The sequence below is a fragment of the Heliangelus exortis genome, chromosome 2, assembly GCF_036169615.1.
Source record: "Heliangelus exortis chromosome 2, bHelExo1.hap1, whole genome shotgun sequence".
Classification (NCBI taxonomy): domain Eukaryota; kingdom Metazoa; phylum Chordata; class Aves; order Apodiformes; family Trochilidae; genus Heliangelus; species Heliangelus exortis.
The window spans coordinates 132,043,279-132,059,743 of record NC_092423.1 but is presented as its reverse complement, the minus strand read 5'-3'; the positions used below and the strand labels follow the sequence as shown (position 1 = coordinate 132,059,743).

General features: G+C 39.0%; 1 protein-coding gene across 2 annotated transcripts in view; it reads right to left on the bottom strand.

The window, feature by feature from the left end:
- The window catches only part of ZFPM2 (zinc finger protein, FOG family member 2), a 307,375-nt gene extending 305,465 nt beyond the window's left edge, over positions 1 to 1,910 (bottom strand). For both annotated transcript variants that reach the window (XM_071738185.1, XM_071738186.1), the window contains exon 1: positions 1,415 to 1,910. In XM_071738185.1, the coding sequence (XP_071594286.1) occupies positions 1,415 to 1,454 (40 nt within the window). In that variant the 5' untranslated portion in view covers positions 1,455 to 1,910. The remainder of the gene's footprint in view (positions 1 to 1,414) is intronic.
- Positions 1,911 to 16,465: the final 14,555 nt, after the last annotated feature.

The following is a 16,465-nucleotide window of genomic DNA, read 5'->3' as shown; positions in this document are numbered from 1 at the left end:
TCATAATCATACCACATAAATGCAGTATTTTAAAGAATTACCTATACCAATAAAGCTGATATTAAATAAAACAGGCGTAAGTTTGAAAGCACATGGCATATTTATTTGGGAATATTTCCAAAGTAAAACAAAGTTGATTGAATCAGAAAATTATATTCAACTTAAATATGTCACAAAAAGCTGCAATCTTGTACTAAGCTATTTCAGTAAACTATAAATTAAACTGTTATGGTTATTTGTATTTATGAGGCTAAAGGCTGTGAAAGGTAATTTCCACCAAGCAAGGATGCTCAGCCAATGCTACTCGAACACTTTATAGTGTCCAGTCTTATTTGACATGAAGCCCTTTTTCTTCTGTGCTAGATCACTATGTCAATTCAATACATATTCCATCCGAAGTGGGCTATTAATAAGCTTCCTGGAGTCAGAAATCAATACGGAAAATACTACTGAAAGAGCTTCTCCACATTACTTTAAACGGAGTTCTGTAATACAGAACATCAATGAAGATACATCAGCTCAGTGACACTGATTTTATTAAAAAATTGTTTAGAGACCCTTTTTCGAAACGACTTCTAGTCCCAACCGCTAGACTTGTTTGGATGAATAATCTAAAGCACAGAAAAGTTTTATGAAGTTAAGCTGTCTTGTGCCACAGGCAAGAAAAATGAACTATGAATACTATTAGGCAAAAGTATCTTTCAACTGCAAGCCTTCAGCACACCTGTTTCTCGATACACAGAACAGCTCAGAAGTGTTAAACGCCTGAAAACAGACAAGGCGAGTGTGCGCCTACGGTGTAGCCGCACGGCGAGCCCCGGAGGGACGTGGGCGGTCCGCGCCAGAGCGCCAGGCGCGGCGCGAGCAGCAGCGTGGGGCCGGCGCCCGGGGGACGGCGGGGCCCGCGGCCACGGGCGCGGCGCTGCCCACGGGCTCCCCCGCCGGAACTTCCACGTCTTTCCCCACAGACACCTTCTGCGATCCTCTGGTACTCACTGCAGCCAGGCTCGGTATGGGTCTGTTCACACGCGTGAGACGCAGAAAGTTGCTCAGTGTTAGGGTATTGGTAAGCTGGTTTATGCTGCTCTCCCGGCGCTACTTCAACTTGAAAAAAGCAAGAGTGATTCCGCTCTCGGAAACTCGGAGGAATAGTTTGAAGAGACTAAGGGGAGGCAGCAAGCGCTCCAAAAGAGCAAAAAAAAGAGAGTGAGGAGCCTGGCCACCCCGCAACACAGAAGCTCCTGGCTTTCGCTCTTCTCCCCTTTCTCCTCATCCTCATCCTTTCTTGGCAAAGTTTCATCATTTGGTCCGTACTCTGGACCCCCCTACTGCTCCCCACAGTCACCTCTCTCGCGTCTCCCAAGAACGAGATAAATAAAAGTCTGTTAGAGGGAGCCCCCCTCAGGAAACTTACGTTTGATCTGCCTGGGTTTGCTCTGTTTCCTTCGGGACATGCTGCTCGGCTGCCGTGCCTGTCTTGCTCCAGGTACAGGAGTGGAGCTGGGAGGGGACGGGGGTTGAGGGAGGGTGACAGATCAATAGACAGGATTCATAGAGGAGCCAATGGTGGCCGCCTTGAGATGCAAAATCAAATGACAGAAAAAACAGGGAGAGGGAAAGAGTGTGTGCGTGTGTGACGGAGGAAGAGGGGAAGAGAAACGGATATCGGGGTGGGTGAAACGGAGAGAGAGAATGAGGGGAAAGAGAAGCAGAAAGAACGGAGGGAGGGAGCAGGGGAAGGAGCGAGGGAGGGAGGGAGGGAGAGAGGAGGAAGGAAGGGAGGGAGGGAGAGAGAGAGGGAGGGAGGGGAGAGCTTGGCTCCTCGCTCTCTCTCTCCCTCTCTCGCCCGCTCTCTGCCGTTGCCGTGCCGCCTCCGCTCCCCGCGCCGCGCTCCGCTCCGACTGACAGGCGGCGGGAGGTGCCGGCGAGGGAGGGGGTGAGGGAGGGGCTTTCCGGGACAGGGGGGGGGAAGGGGGGCGGAAAGAGGGGGGCGTTTGTCCGTCAGGCTTGACGGGCACTGGCTGCTACCAGAGACAAGTCCGCATGCAAATCGCCTCCTGCCTGCGGGGCACGGGGTGCTGAGGCGGGAGGCTTCAATTGTCCCAGCTCAGCGAGGGCTTTTGGTGGCGGAGAGAGCTGCAACTTTCCTGAAAGAGGCACGCTAGGAGAATGCGCGAAGAAACTCCGTGACAGCCAGGCAGCCGGCCTGAGTCGTCCTACCCCGTACAAAGAGTCTGCCGGGGTGCCGTGGCAGAGCTGGGCGCTTTCAAGCTCCTCTGTAGTGTCTCGGCCTCAGGCGCTGCCTGTGGGAAGATCAACGCTTCCTCCTGTGCTGGCCCCTAGGCCGGGAGATCCTGGGGAGTCCAAGACTGGGCGGTGAGGGCAGAGTTTTCCTCCGCCACACCGGAGCGCAGTCTCTGAGAGAGAGGGGGGGAAGGGGGAACGTGCGTGGGGGGGATTCCACCACCAAGGCAGAGCGGGATCCCGGCTTCTCCTCACAGAGGTCGCCACGGGCTAGCGCCGAGGCGGGGGCGAGCGGCCCGACAGGCGCGGGAGGCGGCCGTCAGCAGCCGCAGGGCAGGCTCCGGGGCAGCGCCGTACCGGGCGGCGGCCGCGCTTCCCCGGGCCCGGGTGCCCCCCCGAAGGAATGGCCGCTTCGCTCGCTCGCCGTTCTGCAGCCGCTGGCACCGGTCTGCGGTAGCCTGTGGTGCGCGGGGAGCAGAGTCCAAGCGGTCATTAGTTTTGTGCCCGTGGGACTGATCGTCGGTATTTTACTTTTAGATAAGAAAGATAAGCTGAGTAGCTACCTAGGCTTTAATTAGTTTTGCCCTTCGAATTGGTGATAATAGAGAAATTTTGTTTCTTGCACGGCAGAAAACCGACATCTGATGCTTCTGTTACTGATACCAGTTAAATGTTCTGACAAAGCTGAACCATTAGCTATGCTCATATTTAGTCTGTCTTTAGGACCAAATTTTTCTTAAACATTGCCCTAAATCATCCAATTTATGTATACAGTTGTAATGACCCGTTATGGACAGATCATGCTTTCTATATCTCATTATATTGTTTACATCTTTGATGTTGTCAAACATTAAGTTTCAAAAAATCTTGAAAAAAGGAAACAAACTAACCACACAAACAACAACAAAAAAATCAACCTGACTTCAGTGATTTATGGTAAGGACACTTACTACTGAAGCATCTTCATTACCATGCATCCAGAAATTTCATATCTGACACATGAACGTAGTAGAACATTAAATGTTCTTACAGCTTCACTAGTATGAATTAAATTATTTATGTTCAGGTAAACAGTTAAGCATTTCTTTAATTCTTACCTTTGTGGTCCAGATACTGTGAACAGAAACAATTTTCAGATTGACCTCTTAAAACTTCCAGTGACTATTTGTTTGGCCAATATTGCAAAAGTCTTCATATAAGCAGCAGCAACTCTAATATGTCAATACACTAAAATTTTCCATCATATTGTGTTAGAAAATAATGTTTGTAAATGATAAGTGAATTTGCAAAAACACTTTTTATATTAAGATAACATGATGAAAACTGGGAATTGTAGTAAACACTTGTTACATACTCCTTTAAAGAATCTAAATAAATAATAAATGTACTGTGCCAGATTTATATTTCAATTTCTTTCTTTAGGCTGTATGGTTAAGTACCAATGTAATAGTGGCAGTGTTTTCAATTCTGTAGCAATAGACACAGTAAGAGTCCACCAAATTAAATGCTCTGCTATGGGTTTGTTGCAGAATCAAGCTCAATCTTTCAAAGTTAACATTTGATCTTTACCAGTTCTCACGTTTTTATCAGTCAGTCCAGTTCCCTAATCAGAATTAGGAATGAATTTCCTTCATATAGGTTGACTGTTTGTCTCTGTTTCTATTCTGTTGCCTGCCTCCCACACAGTGATTTCAGTCTAAACAGGTAATTTGACAGATACCAGCTTTATACCTACTGCTGTTTAGATGTAAAAGAATGGAGTTGAGTAACCTGTTTCCAACATATGGACAATATACGAACTGCAACTTAATATACTTCACATGGTATAAACCAGTTATAACTAAGTGATAAACAGCAATGCAAAATGAAGCAGTGCTAGAGTCTGTATCACAAGCAAGTGTTAAGTCTTCCATACTGTTTAGGGTAAATTACATAAGAGCATCATTATTATGCTGACTCTTGCTTTCGTAAATATTTCAGCAGCAATGTAAGTTAAATTGCATATTTTGTGTGTTCCTTAGGCATTAAGGCCATATTCTACTTTGTCAGCTCAAAAGAGGGCATATAAAGATGTGGGTTATTTGACTATTCAGAGAGAAATATTTGATCACTTAAAAGATTATTACACTTAGTCTTCTCAGTATAGTTCAGTGTATCTTGGACTTGTTAAGATTAAAAGCTTAAGGTTAAAAACTTGTTTTATGAAATTCTGAAAAGAAACCCATATGCCTGGTGTTCTAAAATGGTCTAAATTAATGAATTATTTTCCCTAACTCACAGAGAAGTTTTCATTTAGTACATTTTAGTGCTGCATGAAAATAACCCATTTTCTTTAGCAGAACAAGTAGCACATCGCATATCCCAGATGAAAACCTCCAGTAGGCTTTGCCTGGTAGCTGAGGCTGGGCCAGGGCACAGCTCGAGTACTGCACATGGTGACTGATGCTGTGCAGTAGTTAAGCTGATCTCCAGGATCTCTCACCAGGAGCTGTTCCCAATATGTAGGATTGGCAAGATTCCTTTGGTGGGTCAGGAGCTTGAGTCTCATGGACACAAGTCAAGTGGTGTAGCTTTCCCTCGGGACTCAAAAAACAGGCCCAGCATTTTTGGTTACAACGCAGTCACTCAGAGTTACTACAGTGACTCAGAGTAGATTTTTTAAAATTTTATAAATTACCTCCCCTTCTCCCTCAGCTGCATTGTTTTCTGGACTCTATTAGCTCTAATGATGTCCACATCAAGACTGAATAGTCTGTGCTTTTCCCTGGCTCTCGGCTCACCTGTTGGATATTGCCTGTAGCAACCTGAAAGCGCTCAGAGTGGTTTTCCAGCATGGCCAGAGGAATGGTAACCCCTGAGGGAGGCAGCTACAGCATCTGAGTGTGTCTCCAGTTTTGTATGGAGGGAATGTTGGCCATCCATTCAAAAGCTGAGGGTGCAAGCAGATAATTAAAAATTATGGAGTGATAAAAGTTTTAAATGCAGTGATCTTCAGCCAAGATAGAAACTTAATGTGAGCAGCGGTGGAATGGGCCCATTTCAGAAGACGTTCTCAGTTAATTACAGTGTCTCAAGAAGAAGAAAATAACCTCTATAGATCCTCACTTCTTCATCATCTCAAACTTTGTGACTTCCAATTGTCTATACCTGACTAAAAACCTTCTAACTGAATGACTATCACAGTTCACAACTTAAATTCTTGAAATGCCTGTACTTTGGCAAAGAAACTAGGAAAACTGCTGCTTAGATTTTCATGATCTTCAAGTGTTGGCTACTATCTTACACGTAGATAGCATTCATTCTTTTAAAACCAATGTCCTTCTTTGGAGAGCACTTAGTGATTTTTAAAACAACCTTTCCATTTCTTCATTGAGAAGAAAAACTAAAATATTGAAATACTCTCTAGGCAGCAGGATTAACCTCTTGACCACCAAGTACGGATTTCCTATCTTTTTTTGTGAAAAGGAGTGTGCACTGAGCAAAATCACACCTGAATTCTCATATAGATCTGGATACAGGCTATTGCATATAAAGATACTGATATGTAATGAAGATATCCTAAAGTTTAGGCAGCAATTGTATTTGGAGGGAAATATGTGTGGTTTCTGTGATAAGCAGATAGTCAGTTTCTGATGATTTAAAACAACTAATAAGAGCATGTCATGTTAAAACTCTGCATAGGCTCTGTTGGACGGTTAGGTTCCAATTTCGTTTGTAACAACTTGATTTTTCTTTAATCTAATCATAGTGTTTGAGAGTGAGAAAGAAGAAGGTGGGAATTTCCACTCACAGTGGTATATACAGTGAGAGATTTTAGGACATAGGTTTTTGTAATTTAATTCCTCTTCTTTCTGTCATCAATAGTTTCTTAATAGTAGTTAAATTTAGACTTAACTAGACCCAGACTAACTATGACATTTTTAAGGCTCAGAATTAATATCCCTTATAACATGGATATGGGACAAATATTAAAAAAAAAAAAAAATGGATTCAAACTAGAGGAGGGTAAATTTAGATTGGAAGTTAGGAAGTTCTTCACCATGAGGGTGGTGAGACACTGGAACAGGTTGCCCAGAGAGGTGGTGGAAGCCCCATCCCTGGAAGTTTTTAGGGCCAGGCTGGACAGGGCTCTGAGCAACCTGATCTAGTGGGAGGTGTTCCTGCCCATGGCAAGGGGGTTGTAACTAGATGATCTTAAATGTCCCTTCCAACCCTGAAAATTATATGGTTCTATGACAATTCATAACTTTTCCAGCTGCTTGGAAAATTAACTGTTTCTTCTAATTTCATAATCTGGAGATTTTATGACAGCAACAAAACAGACTTAAATGTATCACTGAGCAGCTGAAAAATGATCGGTCTGAGCCTTTAATTTATAAATAAAGCTTCCTCAAACTTTTGAAATAAAGAAGAAAAAGCTGTACCAAGGTGTTTTGAGATGACACTGCTTTTCCCTTGTCCACTAGGCAGGTCACCTGGTCACAGGTTGGTAAAGCAGGATCTGCATTTGCTGAACCCATTGTGGCTTGGCCTGATCCCCTGTCTATCCTGCAGTTGCCATGTGAGCATGCTCAAGATGAATCTCTCCATCCCAAAGGCAGAGGCAAACATGGCGTTAAGCATCTCAGCCTTTTCCTCATCCTTGGTTGCAACATTTCCCCCTGGTAATGTTTCCCTACTCTTACGTGCAGGAACCTACCTGCAACCTGGGGATATCCAAAGAGAATGGGTGAGATCAGTGGATATGTGTTGCCCTTTCAATCAGTCCTGTAGAGAAGTTAGAACTGAATTGCTACTACATTTTTTTCTGAATGTTTTACTCCCTTGGAATGATCATAACCCTACAGTGAAGTTCCTGGCTGCAGGATTTCAATGGATGAAGCAATGTAGGAAGCCAGACACACAGAGTGCTGGAATCAGTGCTGAGTCAGACTTCATGTTGATAGTCCAGACCTTTGCATCCATTCTGGGAGAAATGCCAGTGTTTAGAGGCCAAAACTCATGTCCACTCCATATGGAGAAGGAAGAATGGCATAGAAATAAATGGTGACCTCAGAAACTTTCTGGATTCCTCATCAGACTTTTCCTAAAAAGGGTACTCTCTGGATTTGAGGTAATTTTTGATTGGTGCAATGCTTAGTATTTTCTTGGTGTCATTTTCCTGTCTCTTTTCACATATTTAGAGCAGAAATCACTGCTCTCTTTCAATAGTTCAGTTATGCAAGATACTTTTCATCTCACATTAAAATTTATATCTTATTTGTTATCCAGAAATAGTGGCAAAGATTATTCTTCATTTCCTGACTGAATGCTCTCTGATATTGCTCAGGTAATCTTGTGGATGAAGGAACTGTTAGTCTTCCAAACTGCTTAGACTTTTTGGGCAACTTTAAATCACAATCACAGAATAGCCATCATAATTCTCTTCATAATAATGTAAAATACTCCACCACACGGGATTTCAGTAATACCCTGGAAAAATTAGCATTTACTTCTGAAAAATTATACATATAAAACATCTCCTAATTTTGACATACGTGTTTTCCTTTATTAAAAAAAAAAAAAAAAAAAAAAAGTATATCTCAAGATCAGCAAAATTCTACTGCAAAAGTGACTTGTACAACCTAATACATAGTATACTGTCCCTTCAGCTGGAAAAGAAAATGCAGTAGCTGTGGCATAGCTAGAGAAAGCTTTTTGATTGAAGAAAGCTACAAACATGGATGGCTGTTCAGAACAAGAGACTGTATCACACATATGGCAGCATCTGCAGAGTGGGGTGGAAGTAACAGTGTCCTATGAGGAAATATTTCTGGATGCCTCTGTTGTCTGAAATGCAGCCCATTCACCCCCACTGCTTACAGATGGCCACTGAAAACTTAGGAATCTACTGAAACATGTATATAATCCCACACCACACTGCACATTTCTGCCAGTAGCAAGAATGTGCAGCTCACAGCAGCAGTAACTTACTGTTTTGGCATGTGCACAGGGCTTCTGAGGCCAGTTTTGTTCCAAGTCAGAGGACTTCTCTGAATTCCATGACCTTACACTCCACAGGAGCATACTACCCTTAGCACAGTCCTAACACTGTGCAGTCCTGGATTCTGATAGAGGCACCTTTCTCAGAGTTGCAAACAATAATGTAGAATGAATTTTCTAGTTTGCACAGAGAGGGAAGACTTCAGAAGAAAATATGATTAAAATGAAGAAAAAGACAAGGAATAGTACAACAGCAGAAACAGGGACAAAAAGAGAACAGACAGATGTGGTGCTTTAAAAATCTTTATTCCTATCTTTATTTCTTTTTAAGTAAGCAGTATTAAGTATTCTTCTCAACAGCAGTATTTTATATAGATATAATACTGCAAAGATAACATAAATTTTGTCAAATTACTGTTTATGGCTTTCTAATACAACACTCATAAAATAGGGACATGAGTGTAAAGTTGCAAATCTCAAACTAAAGGATCATTTTCTGTTTTACTTGCTGTTCCATTGCTTCTTAAGTGTTAAGTAGCAACCTGTTTTTGAGGCACTCAGCATTGTCTGCATTGCTGCACAAAGCCAAAATGAGTGTTATGGGCATGTCAGTTTTCCCAGCTCTGTGCAGGAGGTTGCATACATAGAAGCATATCCGAAGATCAAAAATATTAGAAGCCCAGAAATGCAGCTGATGATCCCCCTATAGGTGCAGTGTTACCTATAGTGGATCTAGCAGTTTACCATTATGACATAGTAAAGACATTCATCAACTTAAACCTCAGTTTTTCTTCTCCTATATGTCTGTCTAATTAATGTTCTTACATAAATGCATGGTGATAGCTGGTAAAGTTTGTGGTATAATCTGTTCTTGTATCCTGCCTGTTCCTCATATAGTTCAAGTGAGGCTTCCCCTACTCAGAGCAGTAGTATAAATTTACTTCTGTGGGTATCAGAATTAGTATTGTTTACTGATTTAAGGAATATGTAAATTATGCATCATCGTCATAATGAATATGAAGAAATATTAAAAAAGTATTGCAAAAAACTCAAAGGTGCGTTTAGTGTAGCATTTTTTTTGAGATTTTAGGTTCATCTAAGTAGCATGGTTATGTTTTGGTTTATTAAGGGGTTGTTGTGATTTATGCAACTCTTTATGTTATATAAAGACTTCTATAAATAGAATTGACTACATTAAAAAGGAAATCTTACCATATAGTCTTTTGAAAATAGGACCCCCTAACTTTTGAGTGAAATATGTCATAGTCCGATGGACTTAAAACCAAAGGGAAAATACACCATATTCTTTAAATTATGTCCTTACACTACAGTAAAACTATATTTTTCTCAAACTGGTTGACGTAAATACATAATAGACTTTACTGATCTTAGCAGTATCCATAGGTTTTATATCCTGTGTATTATATCTGCTCAAACAAAAATTTAATTCAAATTGTCGTCTTGTCCCTAAATCTGTAACATACAAAAATTCACATAGCAGTTTAAAAATTGAAACTGTTTACAATTTTATGAAGTGTCTCAGTAACTTAGAATCCTTTTCAGTCTTCCTTTTTACTCCTTCTTGAAAATGAAAATTAAAGTTTGAATCAAGCTTCTTCCAGAAATATTGGTCTAGAGACAATCCTTTGACTGATATGGATAGTTAGGAATTATAATATAAAAAGGAAGAAAACAGAGTTCTTGATTGTTTCTCAGTCTCGCTGATTTTAAAGGGATTAAGAAGGAAGCTTTCCAAATAAAAAATAACCACTCCCTAGCCATTTCTCATCCGTCATCCAAGGGAAAAGTTGCCCTCAATTTCATAAAATATTCAGTGGTACTACTATGTGTAGAGCATTTTTGTAGTGTTCTGCAATCATAAAAACAAATTACTGTGCACACACTGGTGGAAGCAACTGTGGAAACTTAGCACTCTGATCTTTCATTTATGTCTGTTGGTCGGAAAAGAAGACATGCTAGACCCTGATTAATTTATATAAAACCCTGATTAATTAATGGCTATCATATATTCTTTATGCTACATATTAAACTGTCTTTATTATGAACAAGATCCACTTCATGTTCACTTACCTAAAAATCTAACTATAGTTCAGGGTTCTCTCTAGACTTCTATACATCCATAAATGAACCCATTCTTAAAATAGATGGCCAAATATAATTTAGCTAAAGATGACTTACACTGGTTCCACAAAAGCTGTATTTTACTCACCTTTGAAATCAAGATACATTGACCCAATTTTACCCATGAGTGTGAGAATACTATTGTACTGTTATTGTATGGGTATCAGACCAGATATCTCTGTAGTGCAAAAGCCTGTGAAAAAGAGCAGTAAGGAATGAGGGAGAGCTGCATTTAGGGTGAGACCAAGCAGGGCAATGACATGAGACCTCCTTACATGACAGGGAGAAGTCAGTGCTGAGGGGCAGATTTGCCAGCTACAGAATCTGCCATTTGGACAGTGCATGACTGGAGACCATCATGAATTGGTCATAGTGCAATGTTGCATGTTTTAGGGGCTTATGGACAAACCCAACAGCAGGCTAATAATTAGAGGCTCTTTAAATCCTCAAGTGCAATATTTGGGTCTTGCTATAATTAATATATGCATATATGTATATATATAGTTTTAATTCTTCTGTGAGGAATGTCATCTATCCTGTTGGCTGTGTTTCTAGTGCTGTTTCCACTGATAAAACTTAGGTGACCACATTTGCTCTCATTGAACCCCACTATCTGCAGTTACTTACTGTGTGGAACTAATAGTTTACTGTATTTGCTAATTAAAATTTCTTTTCTAATAGATATTCTTTCATGGGTACATCTGTTAGATGCCTAACTTCTAGAGAATATCTCAGCTTGGTATTTCTCCAAAATTGTCTGTTTACTCCTGAATCCAGAACACTAACACACTAACTGCTACTGATAAACAAATGGCACACAGTCCTCTGGAGGATAACTTCATTAACAGCAAACATTCTTTTAAAAAATTCATCTGAATTTTTGCTTCCATGCATCAAATTACTTCAATCGGTGCTAACCGAATTAAAAGAACACTACGACAACGAGAATGTCAATGGTGGCTGCATTTTTCACATTCTGATGTTGAGTTTATTTATCTATATAGTAAATATCTTGGCTTGTTTCATTCAAATTAGCTGCCCTTTATGTGGAAATAGTTCTATAACAAACACCAAACAATCTAACTTATGGATCCTAAATTCTTACTTGTATTTTTTCTGGGTTTTTTTACATTCACCAAACAAATACTAGAGAGATTTTTGAAACATGATTCTTTTCTCTTGAGGTTGTTGCCATGGCCATTTTCTGGCCATGAAATGGTAGATTACATTACTCAAGTAACCAAAATTCTGTGTGTGGAAATGTTGCTCCGCAGTTACTGATTCCCTGAATTACATGCTGGAATAATTAATGAAGAATTTTTGTATTTTGCTAACTCAACAGGCCTCATTATTAATTTTGTTACATCACTAACAGTACTACTTACTTTGACTTCTCACCACTTTTCTTCCAAATATCACCTATTCCTTAATCCAGCATTTTAGTCTGTGTATCATCTACGTGGGATTGTCTCTGGACTGAAAATTTTAGGATGGCAGAATGGTATATTTGGCTATCAGTCTAATGAAGAAATCAAACCATTTTTCTGTGTTTTCTTACCATTATTGTTATCATTATATTTATGTATTGCTCCATGTTGTATTCTGTACTCCTGATTATGATACTTGCACACTTGGTTTTATAGTCTGTTTTTTCTTCTTGTCAGGATGCATCTGCTTGTGATGCTAAAACAAGATAATTGGTATTCTGAAGGTTTCTTAACCTCTTACCTTGTCCTGTAAAGTGAAAAATACTGCCTGAGCTATAGATAAGTACAGGTGGACTCAAGACTGATATAATTAATAATAAAATCATCCAAGACGTAATTTTTTTTTCTGATATCTTTCATTAGTGCAAAGGGGAAAAATTCTTCCAAATTAGAGACTGAGCAACAACTTTCAGCAGATATGCATCTAAATTCTGCATGCAAACTCTCAACATTTTCAAACAGTGCTTAAAAATAGAATTGGGTGTTGATGTCATTTATCATGCAGAGATGAACTGAAGAAAGTATAATATCAGATCCTGAGACATTCTCAATTTTACCTATCAGGCTTCTAGCACAAATTAATTTATTCGATAAAATCCATTTGGCACCAGAACACGTTATGGCTTTGGGGCTACTTATGTTTTTGAGCATTTTGAGTCATAGTGAATCTCCCCATAAGCAAGTGTAAAAGTCAGATTAAGTTTGGAGCTTGGCAGTATTTGCAGCATACAGCTTTCATTTTGCTCAGTGTTTCATAACATAGATATACCAACATCTAAATGGCTAATTTGTGTCTCTTAAAATACACCACCTTACAAAATATGTAGTAGAGAAACAGTGGAGTAGCTTTCAAATGGCTTAAAACTGAAAGTGCTACCCAACTGCCTCCTTAGTGTAACCCTGTTGCAGGTGAGGTTAAGATCAACTTTTTATTACTTTGTCCAAAATGTGAATTGTGAATATTTTTCTGTGCCTGTCTTCTAGTTTAGAAATTTTCCAGCCAATATTTATATGAAATGAACATTTCTCTTATTCTCCAATGACACTCCTTGTGTGACTTTCAATGTCTTCCATGCCAGATGAGATGTGAGCCTGCATCATCCATTTCAACAATGCACACAGCAATGAATCTGTTTAATTGTCCTCCAACACATTATTCTGCCTGGGGTTTGGGAAAAAGGCATCTGGATGTAAGATATAGGACCTACATGAAAACCATCCATTTCTACCTCATGTAAGTGAAGTTTTGGTAATTTGACAGATGGAAATGTGCATCTATGTTGATAAGTACACTTTACTTTGTTACCCACTAGTCACTTCGGTTGTTGCTTTCAATTCCTATTTACTTACCTACAGGGTTCTCTCATCATCACCATCAGTGGTTCACCTTTCATCTTTGCATCAGTATTTGTTAATGTATCTCTCTTGTTCTCCCTGTTAAATTCCCTGACCTAGGATGTTAACTTTGGCCTTGTACGCTGCAGTCTAAAAATGAAGATGTTCCAGTAAATAAAAGAAACCCAGGGAACCTGAGCAATGGCTTATTAATAATGTTGATAAGAACCAATAGTGGTGTACTGTGATCAAGATATTAGTAGGAGATAACACTGGGAAAAATATTCAGTTAAAGAATATATAAGAAGAAATACTACTGTAGACCTTAAAAAGGAAAGTTCAGGCTGCTAATTTTGAAAATACCTGTCATGGTGAGATTTTATATCATGGAAGTTTAAAAAAAAAATGGTGACAAACACTCATGTATAACATTTATAACATCAATAATGAGATAGGAGAGAGGAGGAAAAAAAAAAAAAAAAGGAAAATTTAATTTAGATTTGGACTCAGTGATATAATTGGACAGTCCTATTTCTAAAGCCTTTAATTCTAAGAAATCTCTATTCTATAAAAATACACAGCTACAATCTATTTTCTTTAATTTTATTACTTAATTTAGGTCTGTATGCACTTTGTTAAAATACCTATGTATGAAAAATAGCATCTTGAATACAAGATGGAATTAAGTTCACTCCATTCCAGTTTTTACATTCCAGAGCAAGGCATTAATAATGAGCTCATCTTGGAGCTCACAGGTATGCATATACTAAATCCTTCTAGTAAAAAAAAAACAACCACCAGAGGATGTTCTTTATGACCCACAGCAAGTCCAGTTCCACTATCTCCCTTTTAGGACAGGGACAATTATTAAACAGTGATTGTCTGTTCAGAACAAATCCCCCTGTTCTTTAAGAGTACTGTAGATCTTGAAATCATAAGATTTTGTACTAACTGTTCCAAAATATGCCAGCTCATACACAGCTCTAGACTTCAAACATTTTATGTGATCCCAATCTTAAACTGAGGTAATAAGCAATGGAATACAATTCCATTTCTTCAGCTGATCTTCTGCAGCACCTTCCATTTCCAAACTGCACAAGAAACTCAGAGCCCAGTTCTTCTCAGTGAAACTAATGCCATATCTCCTTTAAACTTCAGTAATGGCAGTAGAAGGTATTGAAAATCAGTTCCTTATGTTAAAACTATTCAAACTTCCCAACCAGTAATGAAATACAGATCCTTGTACTGAATCTGCTCATGAGGTCAGTGTATCCCAGTAGCAATAATGTTAAACTGCTACCAGAGATTCACAATACCACTGAAACAAAGCATAAATGTTTTACATTATCAGTTACTGGTGTTTAAATAGCTGATGCTAGAACAGTACTTACAAAAACTTCCTTAATTCTGACATGAGGATAAATGGCTGAGAGCAATATATTTCACTTCATGAAAATGATCTACTGCTTTCTTGCTAGGTTCCCTTACTTGAGATGATTTCTATGTCTAATAACCATGTCTAAATCTTCAGCTACAAAATTAATTTCATTAAATCCAACTACTTGACCTTTTCAACCAATGTCCCCAGATGCCTCTACACTGACTACCATTTTCTAAGGGTTTCTAAGCAGAGGAACTTGAATATTTATACCATATCCCATATCCTCTTCTCTCAGTAACTACATCTTCTCAAAAATCGTTATAAAAATTAAAAATTATTTAGAACTATGGACCTTAATCTCTTTCAAGATGTTATATTGCTTAAAATTAATTGTTTCCTTAAACCATTATATCTCATCCAGATGTTACCTTATCATGAACATCTCTAAGAAAACTATTTAACACTTATACCAATCTCTCTTGAAGTAAAATTGAAATTAAAAATAGTTCTAGGTGAAAGTTACATTGCCTCAAGATGTTAAAATTATTACCTTAGATACAATTTATCAGACAGTAATCAAATATTTTTAAACAGTGGCTTTTTTTGTGGACAAAATTGGAATTTTTTTTGTTTCAACAGTTTATCTAAACTGCCTCTAATTTTCAGCCAAGACAGTTCATAGTCTTATTATTCTATGCTAGACCATCTTAAATACCCAACCTTTATGATCCAAAATTGACTAATAATCTACAGTAATTTCTTACTTAGAATAAGGTTTAACTACACTTTCTTACTTTGAGTTTTGTAAAGAAATGTAACACCAATAAAGAACTACAGTGATAAATTTATGGTCCTTACTGATGTAGAAAACTTCCAGCCAGTGCCTTGTCCAGAATCCTGTTGCACATCTTCAAACCCGTGCTTTGTGCAGAGTCCTGTTGCACAAATGTGAGTTGATATATGCACACCTTGACTTAATGCGGGCAGAGGAATATGGGTCAATCAAGTGAAGAAGCACCAAAGCAAATGTCCAATTTAAATGATGACACCAAAAGTATATTGACCATATTTAAAACTGACTGGTGGCTAGAATGAGGTTTCCAGTCATGACAGCCAAAAGGAGGACCTTTTACAAGGTTTTCCTGCAGAACTGAGTCCAGTTAATCACCAGTTCTATAGGAAACGAACAGGTTCATAGGAGGATCATAGTGAAGAGTACCTGTGATAGGAGGGGACTGAGCATAATAATCTTAATTTTTTTTCAGTTATATGCAAAATATATGCTATTGTATGTCTCAAACAAAACATTTTTAAAGCGTTTTACAATTGCTTTAAAAGACCAATTTACAGTACTTAATTCAACAGAAAAAGACGAGTTGTTTCATCTGATACAAAATTTCTTCTATCTTGGGTACATTAGACATCCTAAAATGCCAATATCCTGAGGAACACAAACTTTCAAACTTTACCTAAATTGTAATAGTATATTGGGTTCATTCTTCTGCTGCACTGAAGTAGAGAGTGGAGATAAAGATTCTTTTATGCCTCCATGAGTTCAGCACCACCCTGGAGATAAGAACCCAAGTCAGCCTTCAGCACAAAGCTGGAGAAATCACAGGGGTGCTCTAAAGTCTGACAACTAGAACAAAACACTCAGTACCCTCTGTCAACCAGAGCTCGAAGAGCATTCCACACTGCACCCTTCCCCACTACTCATTGCCTCCAAGAATCACAAACTGTGTGAAAATATGTAAATACATCCCATTCTTGGAGTTGACAGAAAACGCAGCTTTCTCTAAAGATTGCTCAGATTATAATGAAAGGCAAACTTACAGTCATTTTACTTCATCCAGGAATGGAAAATGGCATTATAGAACTTTACAATTGCTTCCTG